Source organism: Eurytemora carolleeae, unplaced genomic scaffold, assembly GCF_000591075.1.
Source record: "Eurytemora carolleeae unplaced genomic scaffold, Eaff_2.0 scaffold233, whole genome shotgun sequence".
Classification (NCBI taxonomy): domain Eukaryota; kingdom Metazoa; phylum Arthropoda; class Copepoda; order Calanoida; family Temoridae; genus Eurytemora; species Eurytemora carolleeae.
This window is the reverse complement of record NW_019396356.1, coordinates 300,919-316,264: the sequence shown is the minus strand read 5'-3', so window position 1 is coordinate 316,264 and position 15,346 is coordinate 300,919. Positions and strand designations below refer to the sequence as shown.

General features: G+C 31.5%; 1 protein-coding gene across 1 annotated transcript in view; it reads left to right on the top strand.

Annotated features, from left to right (window-relative positions):
• The first annotated feature begins 1,154 nt into the window (after positions 1–1,154).
• LOC111701619 (uncharacterized) overlaps positions 1,155–15,346 on the top strand; it is a 43,329-nt gene continuing 29,137 nt past the window's right edge. The window contains exons 1-7 of the mRNA XM_023472984.1: positions 1,155–1,205; positions 4,739–4,788; positions 6,582–6,652; positions 7,262–7,354; positions 9,026–9,132; positions 9,280–9,389; positions 12,005–12,083. Coding sequence (XP_023328752.1) covers positions 1,155–1,205; positions 4,739–4,788; positions 6,582–6,652; positions 7,262–7,354; positions 9,026–9,132; positions 9,280–9,389; positions 12,005–12,083 — 561 coding nt within the window. The remainder of the gene's footprint in view (positions 1,206–4,738; positions 4,789–6,581; positions 6,653–7,261; positions 7,355–9,025; positions 9,133–9,279; positions 9,390–12,004; positions 12,084–15,346) is intronic.

Genomic DNA, 15,346 nt, shown 5'->3' with positions numbered 1-15,346 from the left:
AAACAACACTTTTGTTAACATAGTTAACATACATGTAAAAATGGGTGAACAAAACTGAAAACAAAAATAAACTAAAAAGTATTTGAATACATTTTTAAACTGAAGATTGAAAAAGGAGAAGGGATGAATATTGGTAAAATATTGGGTTGGATTGATTAACCAAGATTAACTAAAGCTTAATTACTTAGCGTTCGTTACCTTAAGATTATTGATTAGACATTTCTAATAAGCTTGAATTTGATTACATAAAGATAATTTGATTATATTATTATAATATTTGATGAGGGTATATAATGCGGGTGTAGTGGTTAGATAATCTCTAAAGGGTTCATGAAAGGTTAATCGTAATTGATTTAACTAAACTTTAAAGGGCATATTTGATAAAAGATGGGTAGCCTTCAGGCCATGGGGGTTAAATATCTATCTATCTATCAGCTTATTTTAATCTTTGTTTGAAATGAATGCCTTTCGATAAAAAGGAAATTCACCTTATTTTAATTAATTATGAAATGATTTTGTATTTTCACCTGAACTGTTTGAGTAACAGTGACCTAAATATTTTTAGATATATGATATTTCTAATGTTAAATATTTGTGTATTTTGTATTATACCTGAAAGAATTAAGGTTGCTATCAAAACCCACAAATTCTTTATTATCTGATCTTATCTGGTCTTTTTCTTCAAAAACAAGTTAACCTTGATTTTGATTAATTTCTCTTGATGTTTTGAGGGACAAATACATGATAATAGGGGAGTATCTATCTATCTATCTAGGTGTATGGGGAAGAGTATTCTAGTGGTGGCGAGGACGGAGCCCTGAGAAAGGATTCAGGTAATAATTTCTTTAAAATAATAATAAGAGTAGATCTAAGCTTAGGAAAATGGTTCGTTTATAAACAATGTATGATAAAAAGGGCTTTCCTAGTCCCTGCCCTGCCCAGACATTTTACAATCTTTGTTAATGGTTCCTGAAAATACATTATAAGAACAGATAAATAAATTTAAATAAATTTCAAGCCATATCAAAACATTCCTATAGCTGAACTTTTATGCATTTAAGTATCTATTTCCATTGTACATAAACATAACACTGTACACTGTACAGGGGATGGATGTATCTATGAGAACAGAGCAATGTTTCTGAACTTGACAGATGGAAATTCTACAGATGATTCAGGAATTGACAGTATCTGTTCACCAACAGGTAGGGTAGTGCAGTACACTTATAGGTTTGCAGTACACTTACAGGTTTGAAGTACACTTATAGGTTTGCAGTACACTTACAGGTTTGAAGTAGACTTACAGGTTTGCAGTACACTTACAGGTTTACAGTACACTTACAGGTTTGCAGTACACTTACAGGTTTGGAGTACACTTACAGGCTTGCAGTAGACTTACATGTTTGTAATACACTTATAGTTTTGCACTTAAAGGTTTGCAGTACTTATATGTCTGAAGTACAATTACAATGTAATTACTCTTAAGGTATTACAGTTTTGCAGCACACATACAGATTTGCAGTACACATGCAGATGTGCAGTGCACTTATATGTTCACAGTGCACTTACAAGTTTCGCAGTTTTGCAGTACGCTTAAGGTTTTGTAGTTTACAAATTGTTATAGTTTTCTCTTTTTTCTTGTTTCCCTTTACCCAGTTCCCTTTAGGTTTTTACTGAGTAATGCAGATAAAAGTCTGGAAGAGTTTTCACGATCCTGAGTCAATCATGTTTAATTAGGTGTACGCTTAAACCCAGCTGTAAACTTGCTTTGTTAGTTTAATCTTTAGAATCAGACACTGCTCCATGCAGAGTTCAGATCTCTAGTTCAGATCACCGATTTAGATCTCCAGTATAGATCTTTAGTTCAGATCTCTAGTTCATATCTCCAGTTCAGATCTGTAGTTCATATTCCTAGTTCATATCTCTAGTTCCGATCTGTAGTTCATATCTCTAGTTTAGATCTCTAGTTAAGATCTTTAGTTCAGATCTCTAGTTCAAATCCCTAGTTCAGATCTCTAGTTCAGATCTCTAGTTTAGATGTCTGGTTCAGATCTTTAGTGCAGATCTCTAGTTCAAATCCCTAGTTCAGATCTCTAGTTTAGATCTCTAGTTCAGATCTCTAGTTCAGATCTCTAGTTTAGAATGGTAGTTCAGATCTCTAGTTTAGATCTCTAGTTCAGATCACTAGTTCAGATCTCTAATTCAGAATGGTAGTTCAGATCTCTTATTCAGATCTCTAGTTCAGACCTCTAGTTCGGATCTCTAGTTTAGATCTCTAGTTCAAATCTCTAGTACAGATCTCTAGTTTAGATCTCTACTTTATATCTCTATTTCAGATCTCCTATTATATTAGATATATGAACCAAAGTTAATCTTTTCGCAAAGTAATAAAATGATACCCAAATAACGCAAAACTGCAAAAAAAATTATATCTTTTATTAATTATGTTGTACTAAAACATAATAAGGAAAGTAACCCTTTATTTAATTTCCGAATACCTCCAATTTAGTTCAACTTCAATAACGATCCCTTTTATCTACTAATGATGCTTGAGCAATTGTAAAAAACGATTGTTAAATCTGTTCCCACATATTCATTATGTTATGCAGGCAAACCCCGGCTTCCTTGTTTAATAATAAAACATTGCAGCTCGAACATACAGATTCATTAGTTCAGACTCAGGAAACTATATCATGAATGGGATGGGCTAATCCCCCCCCCCCCCCAGTAGTTTTAACCAAACTGAGGGTAAAACTTTTGAACCTTAACAATTCAGTGCGTAGACAATTCATTTGCTCCTCGACGGCTCAACCTTAGACGTTGAAAACCTCTTGTGAATAACTTTTTTCAATTAAAAGTATTGAATTGCAAATCGAGTATGATTATTTACAAATCAAAACTATACAAGGCATTGGACCAGCTTCATTGGCATGAACTTTACAAATCAAGATTGTAGAAGATGGGTTGCTTTAAATGCAGGGGAAGAAAGTTCCAAACCGTGCTTGTGTTTTTTACATATTGACTTAAAATGAAAAATATAAACAGCTAAAAAAGATAACATTGCACATTTGGCCCAAACTTGACATTCAGTATCAGGTCTAGGCCAAATCATGGGTTGGAACTTTCTTCCCCTGAAATGGTCTTACATCATAAATCAGACAATTTCTCATAAAAAAATGTATAAACGGCTTTGAATCAAACCTTATATCCCATAAAGAGTTTATTTTCCACTCCTTGTTTGTGATACTACAAGTAGTTCATTTAGTTTAAGAGAGATGTATAAAAGAGAACAAATATCTGATGTGATTTTTCCAGCGTTCATACTGCATTATTCTGCTTATATGCATCATAACTTTCTTTCTGATTATAAATTCTTTATAGTTAGATTACAACAATTTACTGCATTATATTCAAGTATTCTACTGCAACTTGGATATTTTGTGGGGGGGGGGGGGTCTCGGAACTGCATATTTTTATGATAACTTTATTTTTACCATTTTTCTCTTTTTTCGCTCTTTAAATATCCGTTTTTTTGCAACTGCACTGAGATAATTTACAACCTGTTTTTTCTTCGCAATATGGTAGAAACTGGATATAAATAGACACGATGATTTCGATGTCCAGTATTTTATTTCAGTGATACTTCTCTTTAGAGCCCATTTCGCACTTTAACATTTCGACTTCTCATGTTCAATATTTATTTTATCTGTCAATCTATTAATATATCTATAAATATATCTGTCTATCTATCAACCTATCTATATATATATATATCTGTTTATCTATCAACCTATCTATATATATATATATCTGTTTATCTATCAACCTATCTATATATATATGTATATCTATCAACCTATTTTTATATATGTCTATCTATCAACCTATCTATATATATCTGTCTATCCATCAACCTATCTCTATATATATATCTGTCTATCTATCAACCTATCTATATATATATATATCTGTTTATCTATCAACCTATCTATATATATATATATCTGTTTATCTATCAACCTATCTATATATATATATATCTGTTTATCTATCTATCTATCTATCTATTTACCTATATGGATGAGATTTTAGTACAGAATTAAATCTCCAAAAGTGGAAATGAATGAAATTAAATATATATATAATGTGAAGGGGTTCAAATATTCTGATATTATTCCTGTTCAATTATATCCATAATTGGACTCCATTTAAATCTACAAATTGGATACATATTTGTTACACGCATATGAATACGGGGTTATCCAAAGAGGATAAACCCTAGAAGACGACAACAAAACTTTAAACGTCTTGATTGTACAGGGTTACCCACAAAGAAGGTGTCTTCAGAGACGATTGTACGGAATTTGAGTTGTACGTGTTCTGGAATACAATTGTATTTTTATTTCTGTGCTTGATCATTTAGTTAACCAATAAAATACTTAATTCAATGCAGAAATAAAAAACCAAGCTTCAAATCGTCATATTTTTTTAAGTATTTGGTCGTCTCATCCTTTGTGGGTAACCCTTTAAGTGCACTAAATGTAATCTAGTATTGATGTATACAGAAAATAAAGTAAAAAAGACAGTAGTAGCGAACTTGAACGTAACTGATTACTTACCTCAAGCTCTGATTTTAAAATCCGTATTATTTGTTGGCTATTATTAAAGTTTGCAAGAAAAAAAAACCCAAAATGAATTATATAATGTTTATAAATTTAAACTCTCTAATACTGTTTAGGTGATGGTGGTTCAGAAGCCGCCAAATCTCGAGATTATGCCGAAATCAAGGCACTTCATACATTCTGTCATAATCCTATATGTTTATATTCCCTCCCCTCCCCCCCCCCCCTATATTCTTTAACTTTTTCTCCCCCCCCCCCCATAAACTAAGTTTTCGGTGCGTTGTGCAGCGATCTGCAGTACATTGACCAAGTAACTAGAGGGTTTTAGTGGAGAGTCCCCCCCTCTCCATTCCTTAACCTATCCTTGCTCCAAAAGGGAAACAGGAACACAATCCAAAGAAAATGTCTTGACAAATTACTGGTACGACATTGTGACAAGGTAGCTCCTTTAGTTGTTATCTTTATCTGTAGTATGAACAAAATAAAGGAATTGAGTCTTTGCCACAATCTCCTATTATTTTCTAATCCCTATATACTTTCAACCCAACGTCGTAGACCTGATTGATATTTCAAACTATGAATTCTGTTAGATAAAATAATCTAAGGTTTGTACGATCAGGTTGGAAAGATACAGGGATTAGAAAATTTGAGTTTGTGGTAAAGGCTTAATTCCTTTATTTGGTTGGATTTTAAAAATTCAAAACGGTTTTGTTTTCAATATCAAAAAGAGAAGTTAAATTGCACTTTAAGTTGACGTGGAAAAGGGTTATTGGGCCGCAAAATAATACATTATATTAATATTTTTTAAAGAAAAGGTTAAAATTGTATATATATACGCTAATATAGATAAATATATATATATATAGATACTGTATACCAAATATTTTGGCCTTGTCTTCTCAGAACGTTTAAAACAAAACAAAATTGCAAATTTTCTTCAAGAAAAGCATAAATTAAGTCAGGATGACGTAAAAAATTTAGGATAAAAAACATACCTACATTTTATGACCCCCCCCCCTCCCTATTTTCCTCTCAGTTTGAAATCGCTTGTACGTTATAATCATAATTTAATGTTAGTTTGTTGTCTGTAATTTTACTGGAGAAATTTTATAAATGTTTGAAAATTTGAAAACAGTCAAAACTTGAGCTCGGGCCCTAGCCGACACACGGAGAAATTCATCATATTTTATGATTTTGTGATTTAATCATCATTTCAAGATATTGTAAATTGTTTGTCATACCCGTCCCCATCTCTGCCCCCCCCCCCTCCCCAAACCTACTCATCATGCAATCAAATTAGCAAATTTTGAGGATTTTTAACTAACGGGGATCTGTCACCTACAGATTAACAGGGATTAAAATATTTCAAATAAAACTTTTTATTCCTGAGTTTAAATCCGGAAATTGCTTTAAAAATGTAAAATTTTTAGTTTTTAGAAAAAACCATATTTTGCCGTAATTAAGATTATTAGCGCTTCCAAAGATCCCGCGAATTAAGATCAGGGATGAATATTTCTTTTATTTTTAGATTAAAAAACTTTTTATGAGCTTTGAACATCTATCTATCTATCTTCTTATTTTTACAATATCTCTCTAACCATCTAACTATTCTTCTCTGTATTTATCTTTCTATTCATCTATCTATCTATCTATCCATCTATCTTTCCATATTTTTGAATGGATGAATTTTGCATCAGTTTGGTTCAGAAGATAAAGCTGGAACTAACAAACGCAAGTAAGTTTATCCTATCCTGTCCTATCCTTTCCTATCCTGTCCTATACTGTCCTATATTTATATACATCAATATATAAATTATAATTAGTTTCTAAATAAATATATAAATTATAATTAATTAGTTATAATTTCAAAAGAAACCGATTTATATATTTTCAATCAATTTACTACATTAAATTCGATCTTTTAAACTCGTTTAGGTTTTGTTTTTAATATCTATTTAGATCGTTTCTGCACAATACCTACGCTGACGGTCTTGATTCAGCAGTTTGGAAAAGAGATCTAAATATCACAGGTAACATTCTAACTTTAATCTGATCATGTTGATTTTTTACAAAATTTTTATTCTCGATAGTTTTCACACTTTTACTTTAAGTTTCTTCATTTCCTTACTTAATCCGTCTTCTTTCCATGTGGCTTGTTTTTTTGGTTCGNTATCTAGTTTTCTTGTTTCTAAACCGTCTGTACCGACTAGTGGTATCTAGTTTTCTTGTTTCTAAACCGGCTGTACCGACCAGTGGTATCTACTATACATGATCACAGGAAGGTTTATGGCTGATCAACATTGAAGAGTTTTGCCCAGAAAAAACGTCGATTTAAAAGATTTTTTCGGTAAATCCATAAAAAATCAGAAAACAGGAATTTTTAGTTTTGCTATGAGCCCACTCAATCTTCCAATCCATGAAATGTGCATGGCTATAATTGGGCAGAGTGAAAAGCCTGACTATAGTATATGTTCTCTAATTATATATCTCATATTTTTGTTAAATACTAACTCTACAATAAATAAGAAGTTTTGCTATGAACAAAAAAAAATTTGGCTGTAAAACAACATTTTAAAGCAATATTGTTACAAGAAAAAAAGGTGCAAAGATCTTGGATCTTTATTTTCATTTGTTTTTAGTGTCTTCTGATCTTTCTAGATGTGTTCTCTGTATTGTAGGTTCCTTGACTAGGAGTAAAGAGAATCTAGTGGATTGTGTAGAACTAACCTCAGGTAAATAATTTGACACTTCAAGAAAAATTACTTTATGTCATTTTTTTTGATTCAGCAATTGATTTTTACAAGTTCACAGATTTAGTGTAACAGTGGGCGAGTTTTGTTGATCTTTTACGATCAGCAATTCAAGGATTTTTTGGATCGCTGAGATCATAGCTACCAAGGGGAATCATGCCCCCTTTCCCCCCCCATCTTTAACCCTACGGTTGGACTTTAGAGTCCTATTTTGAATCCTAACGGATTTATTTGAGTTTGCATTTGGATTCTATAAATAACCCAAGCGACGCCGAATTTTCCGTTATCTTGAAGACCCAAGCGTTGGGGAGGGGGCGGAACAACCCCGGGGTAGCTAGGGTTAAATGCGATCCTAGGATGGAGCAAAATCGAAGGGGGACAGGCAGTTGTGATTCAGCTCCCTTGAATTAAGGTTCCCTTGAAGAATTCCCCTATTTGATGAAACTGATTTGATTAACAATATTTAATTTGTATAAGTGAGACGATGAAAATGAAAATGTAAAATGTCTCCTGTTTGATAGAACTGATTAGATTCATAATATTTAGTTTGTATTAGTATCGTTCGATTTAAAGTTTGTATCTTTTGTATATAAATATATTGTAAGAAAAACCGACTCGTGGAATATTTGAGAAACTCAGTGCATTGCGTTATTGATTTTTATTCATATACTATATTAGTTTACAAGATATGTACTATTTGTGGGTGTATGAAAGATAGGTAGAAGTATAGTTTTAAAATTAGGATTTATTATTCTTGTAAAATACGCATAAAGATTGATTAAAAGGGACTGTTAAGGTAAAATGAAAGGGGGGTTTAGGCTGAAACCTAAGCACTTTAGGAGTTGATCGAGACTCATGAGAGTTTTATGATCTATCTGATGTTCCTGTCTCGAGAAATTGATATAAAACTGTGTCAAATTTATGCGAAAATTATATTTATAAAATTTTGTATAAAAATCGTAGGTTTAAACAGATCATATTCAGCAAATACGCAACCAATCTGAAAACAACGATATCCCAGAGGAGCCTGAAAAACTTAGGTCTCGATCAACTCCTAAAATGTTTAGGTTTCAGCCTATATCCCCCTTTCATTTTCTTTACAGTCCCTGGGGGGCATACCATTGAAACATTTATCTGATACTAAAAGGGTGTTTAATTCTGACGAAAATTATCAATTGTTTCTGAACCAAGAAATGCGCAAGTCACTTTTGTAGAGAACCCCAAAAATGAAAATGACTAGTTTCGCAGTAACAAAAACATGGATATCCAATTCATACTAGATCAGACAAAGCGTTTAAGGGTACCGTTTTGAATTAGACATGCCACTCTAAAAATGGAGGGTCAGTTGAAGTTTCGTTTATAATCCCTGAAAGGATGGATTTTGTAGAAAGGTTAACAGCAGAAGGTTTAACTGGAAGGTAGGGAGGAAGGTTTAAAGATTGGGATAAAAGATAGGTTTAGAGATGGGTTTAAAGAAAGTTTAATGTTTTGTGGTTTTTTAAGAAACTAATCGAAAAGTTCTTTTTAAAGAAAATGTTGAGGAATGTTTGGAAGCCAAGAATGTGTTGTTTACGCACATTTAATGTGTACTAAACAAACTTCTTGTCCCTGTCCAGTGTCCAGACATGCATGCGTAATATTTCGTGTTTTTAGTGCGTACCCGGGACTGTGTCTCCCCACCGATACCGCTCTACTCGGCGGTCAATAAATCCACCAAAAAGAAGAAACCTGAAGAGAAGACGACAAAAACAGTTTCACAGGTCGGACAATTAGTTAAAACTGGGTGGTAAAAATATGATTCGTTCAAAGATATTGCTATTTATTAAAATCTTGATGGATAATTTCCAGCTCTCAATTTCTGAACAATCCCTTTTATTCAATGATGACATTGACCCTGACCTGTCTAGGTGACCCTTGAGGGGCTTGCTGGCGGTGAGATCACTGTAAAGGAATTGAAAGAGTTGAGTAGTATTCTGGTTTCTACAAATACCGCTCTACAACGCAACTCAAATCTTAGGTAAGCACAATTCGGGAAACTTAGGTAATATTTCAGGAAGGGAGGGAGGGAGAGAAACCAATACCCACAAAATATATTTTTCTTGAAATATTAGATTTTGTTTATATCGATATTTATGGTTTAAAAGTTAATTTCATGCTTATTATTGAAATCTAAACCCTAGGCACGAATGGACAGACTCGTAATTCTAACATTTGTTCTGAGCTGTCGATTTTATCTAATAAAATTGTTCTGAGCTGTCGATTTTATCTAATAACATTGTTCTGAGCTGTCAATTTTATCTAATAACATTGTTCTGAGCTGTCGATTTTATCTAATAACATTGTTCTGAGCTGTCGATTTTATCTAATAACATTGTTCTGAGCTGTCGATTTTATCTAATAACATTGTTCTGAGCTGTCGATTTTATCTAATAACATTGTTCTGAGCTGTCGATTTTATCTAATAACATTGTTCTGAGCTGTCGATTTTATCTAATAACATTGTTCTGAGCTGTCGATTTTATCTAATAACATTGTTCTGAGCTGTCGATTTTATCTAATAACATTGTTCTGAGCTGTCGATTTTATCTAATAACATTGTTCTGAGCTGTCGATTTTATCTAATAACATTGTTCTGAGCTGTCGATTTTATCTAATAACATTGTTCTGAGCTGTCGATTTTATCTAATAACATTGTTCTGAGCTGTCGATTTTATCTAATAACATTGTTCTGAGCTGTCGATTTTATCTAATAACATTGTTCTGAGCTGTCGATTTTATCTAATAACATTGTTCTGAGCTGTCGATTTTATCTAATAACATTGTTCTGAGCTGTCGATTTTATCTAATAACATTGTTCTGAGCTGTCGATTTTATCTAATAACATTGTTCTGAGCTGTCGATTTTATCTAATAACATTGTTCTGAGCTGTCGATTTTATCTAATAACATTGTTCTGAGCTGTCGATTTTATCTAATAACATTGTTCTGAGCTGTCGATTTTATCTAATAACATTGTTCTGAGCTGTCGATTTTATCTAATAACATTGTTCTGAGCTGTCGATTTTATCTAATAACATTGTTCTGAGCTGTCGATTTTATCTAATAACATTGTTCTGAGCTGTCGATTTTATCTAATAACATTGTTCTGAGCTGTCGATTTTATCTAATAANCTTCTGTACTAATGTGGTTTAGGAGAAAAATGTTAAAGAAAGCGGATGCAGTTAAGATGTATAGTGGGTGGAGGAGTATACAGGCCTGCATTAGAGATTAAGGGAGGTAGGCAGAGTAGGAATTCGGAATGAAAAGGAAAAAATATTGGAAAAAAATTAGGCCGCAGAAAAATAACGAGCCAGGAATCTGCGTAAAAGAAGCTCAAAAAAGGAATAAATAGATAAGCGGCTGTTACCAAACTTTTAAACTATGCCAATTTTGTTGCACCTTATTTTGGGAGGAAAAGCTGCGTCGGAAATAATGTTTTATTTGCACAAATAAAGACATTATATTTTTTACCCAAGCCGCCTTAATATTTCTTGGGTCCTTCGGTTGGACAAAATTTAATTTCTGATCAAACGATTTCAAAAAAGAAAGGACAGAACGAAAGAGAAAAAGAATTATAGAACTGATATAAACTTATTTTAATTATTTTTTCTAATTAAAAATACACGGCCGGGTTGATACTGTCCTTATCTTTCTGTAATATTGACATTGAAGTTTAATCTAAAACATTTCAAATACAGTTTAGATATTCACTCTTTCGTAAACATACACAATTTTAATGTTTGTCAAAATCTAATACACATAAATTATAAGAAAAAAGATCTAATAAAAAAATACGTAGAATGACAAGAAGTCGGTTGTAAAAAAAATTATAAAGTCGTCGAGCTAATTTTCATCAATTTCATTCATTGTTTTCCAGAAAAATGATAATATCGATTTGGTCTGATATCTCATGTTATTAAGCTTTAAACACGATTTGGTCTGATATCTCATGTTATTAAGCTTTAAATACAATTTGGTCTGATATCTCATGTTATTAAGCTTTAAACACGATTTGGTCTGAAATCTCATGTTATTAAGCTTTAAATACAATTTGGTCTGATATCTCATGTTATTAAGCTTTAAACACGATTTGGTCTGATATCTCATGTTATTAAGCTTTAAATACAATTTGGTCTGATATCTCATGTTATTAAGCTTTAAAAACAATTTGGTCTGATATCTCATGTTATTAAGCTTTAAACACGATTTGGTCTGATATCTTATGTTATTAAGCTTTAAAAACAATTTGGTCTGATATCTCATGTTATTAAGCTTTAAAAACAATTTGGTCTGATATCTCATATTAAGCATTAAAAACAATTTGGTCTGATATCTCATGTTATTAAGCTTTAAAAACAATTTGGTCTGATATCTCATGTTATTAAGCATTAAAAACAATTTGGTCTGATATCTCATATTAAGCTTTAAAAACAATTTGGTCTGATATCTCATGTTATTAAGCTTTAAAAACAATTTGGTCTGATATCTCATATAAAGCATTAAAAACAATTTGGTCTGATATCTCATATTAAGCATTAAATACAATTTGGTTTGATATCTCATGTTATTAAGCATTACATACTTTTATTTCAGAGCAAGTTTGACGATAAGCGTTAAAAAGCCCGGGAAAACTGTTAAATTTACAACACCTAAAACTGCGCGAAAAAATAAGGTAATATTTATAATAAAAAAGAGTATTGAATGATTGATAGGTTTGTCTGCAGTAAATTTACAGATATAAGATATAATAATATAAAAAAGTTGATGGCTTAACTGTAAAATTTCAACTAAAAATGACATGGATTTGTGTTTGAAATTCGGGTTCAGTGAGATATATTTTAGATAGGTATATATTTAATAAATATATATTTGATGACTGCTTATTGTACATCTCTAAAAGAGATATATTTTAGATAGGTATATATTTAATAAATATATATTTGATGACTGCTTATTGTACATCTCTAAAAGTCAAAACATCAATGTTTCTGTCATCCAAATATTAAGATTACTTTACAAGACGAGCTAGCCTATACTCAGCGGTATCTTCTGTCTATTCATCTATTTATTCATCTATCTGTTTATCTATCTATTGATCTACCTATTCATCTATCTATTGATCTATCTATTCATCTATCTTTAGCATCCATCTATACATCTAGATATTCATCCATGGATTTATCCATCTATTCATCTATCTATTTATTTATCTATTCATCTAGCTGTTCATCTATATATTCATCTATCTATTCATCTATCTATTAATTTATCTATTCATCTATCTGTTCATCTATCTATTCATCTATCTATTCATCTATCTATTCATCTATCTGTTCATCTATCTGTTCATCTATCTATTCATCTATCTATTCATCTATCGATTCACCTACATATTTATCTATATATTCATCTATATATTCATCTATCTATTCATCTATCTATTCATCTAAGTATTTACCTATATATTCATCTATCTATTCAATATATTCATCTACTCATCTATTAATTCATCGATTTAGCTTTCTATCAGTTCTTTATATATCTATACATCTATATACGTATATATCAATCTATCTATCCATCTGAATATCCATCTATCTATCCATCTATCTATCAACCTATCTATCCATCTATCTATCTATCCATCTGTCTATCTATCTATCCATAGCCATCCTTTCATCCTTCAATCTATTCTTTCTGTAATTGTGGGATGAATATTCAATTTGATGATTATATTCAAAGGGTCGTTATAAAAATTTTGTTTCTTTTTTTTCGTGGGCGAGAAAATGGGTGGATTTAGAAGCACACAAAATTTTTTTTTGTAAATATGAAAAAAAGTTCCTTAGATTTTTTTGAGATGGTCCCTGCTGCCTACAATTATAATGGGTGTGGTTAGATTACCCTTCAAAAGTAATGCTCAAGCCTTCTACCGTTGCAAATACCATTTTTGCATTTAATTGCATACATACATATTTAGACCTAGTCAATGCTCCAAATATACACAGCAAATATGACAACAAAAGGGGTGCTATTAAAAATATTTTGAATTATTCAAATTAAGAAAATTGAATGCATAAATCATTTAAAATAAAATTGGATTTTTAGTTTGAATATCATTTCAACCGGTAGGTGGGCATACGTTTTTAAACTCTTTTATTTTCACGTTTTGTTCATTCTAAATATTTATTCATAACATCCCAGGCTTTCTCTTTTAGCTAAATTGGTTTTAAAAGCGTTACGCTGGTAGAAAGTCTTTTCTAGATTTTAATGTTTTTCAGGTTTTTTGCTTTCGTTTCTTTTTTTCAATAATAATATTTAATAATAGTTTACACTATGCTCTTCAATGCCCTTTTTAAAACACTTTGTTGAGTCTACTATTTTATAGTTTTACAAGATCTCAAAATAACCATTTTTACTGTTAATAAAGAAGACAATCTTTATTTAAATTAAGTTCTTTCCATTTTTCTTTGTTTGTCTGTTTGTCTGTCTGTTGGGGTGTTTGTCTGTCTGTTTCTCATGCAATAAAAGTCCAAACGGCTGGTTAATTTTATATGGAACCTCGCAGGAAAGGGGTATGGAACATCAAAGCTGAAAAAAAAATCCCGGGAAAAAATGTCGACAATTTTTTTAAATGCGCTTATTCGAATGGAAAAATCTACCAACAAATTCAAGAGCAACAGCTAAATTCACTAGCTAAAATTGCTAATATGAAAAGTGCCCTGACGATCAACCCATTTTATTTGACCTCTCCGACGAAAACAACACAAAAATTACTGACATTAATTTTTTTAATAGTGCAGTGCATCCATACTTTGAATGAATCTCTTTTTAAGCTGATTCAGTACAATGCCTTGGCAAAATCCCTTCTTAAGTATTTCAATGTAAAACATTTTACACATCATAAAATTTTAAGATGTCCGTTCATCCCAACCTGATCCCCATAAGAATATTTAAATTCCGATTATATCTTTGTGCCAGACCTGAAGTGCAATGTATACACACTTATGCAAGATGACTTGAATATTCGCCTGGTTTTATATAATCATAATCATCAAGGGAAGTGATATAGCAGACACTATACAGATTTAAGATTAGACACTGGTCATTGCATGCACAGTGGGTTTCAAATAGGGTGAAGAAAATTAACTGATCTGTAAACGCAATTATATTTATAAGGGACCTCCCATTTGCAGATTTTTGGCAAAAGATTAAAACCTTATAACTCCATGCCAGTATACAATAATTTTATACATGGACAAGAGGTTATGATGTACAAAAGCTCCCGGAGGAGTAAAGATATCATTTACTGCCTTATCTCTTCTATTTTTCTATTCTAAACTGCAAATACTCTCCTTTTTACTAGAGTATGAAGTATGACTAAAGATATAACCTTTCAAAAACCTCCTCCCGATGGGCACGCTCGCATTTTTGTTTCATTTGTTTATCGTTCATAAACGACCAATTTTGTTCTTTTTTTTCAATCGTTAAAAAAATTATTTCGTTCTTTCTCAAAATTATCGTTAATTTTCTATATTTTCGCTCGTTTTCTCACTTAACGATCGTTCATTAAAATCGTTCGTACCGTAACAACTATCGTTTTTTTTCAAAATTTTGTTCGATCATTTAGCAAAAACGTTCGTTAAAAAAAATTTGGTACCAACAAATCTCGTTTTCAGTAATTTTTTTAAAAAATTCGTTCTTTCAGTAAAAATTAGAACGTTTTTTCCAAATTCGTTCGAACGATTTTAAATCTTTCGATTTTTTCGTTAATTTTCAAAAAAAGGCGATAGTTTTTTTCTTTCTCTGAACGATCCATTTCGTTCGTTTTTCACCCTTTTCCACGANCTTTTCTCACTGTTTTAAAGTAAGAATGCTAAGAAGTACAATAATGGGAGAAAAACAAAAACGGTTAACGTTAATTTAACTTTTACCATC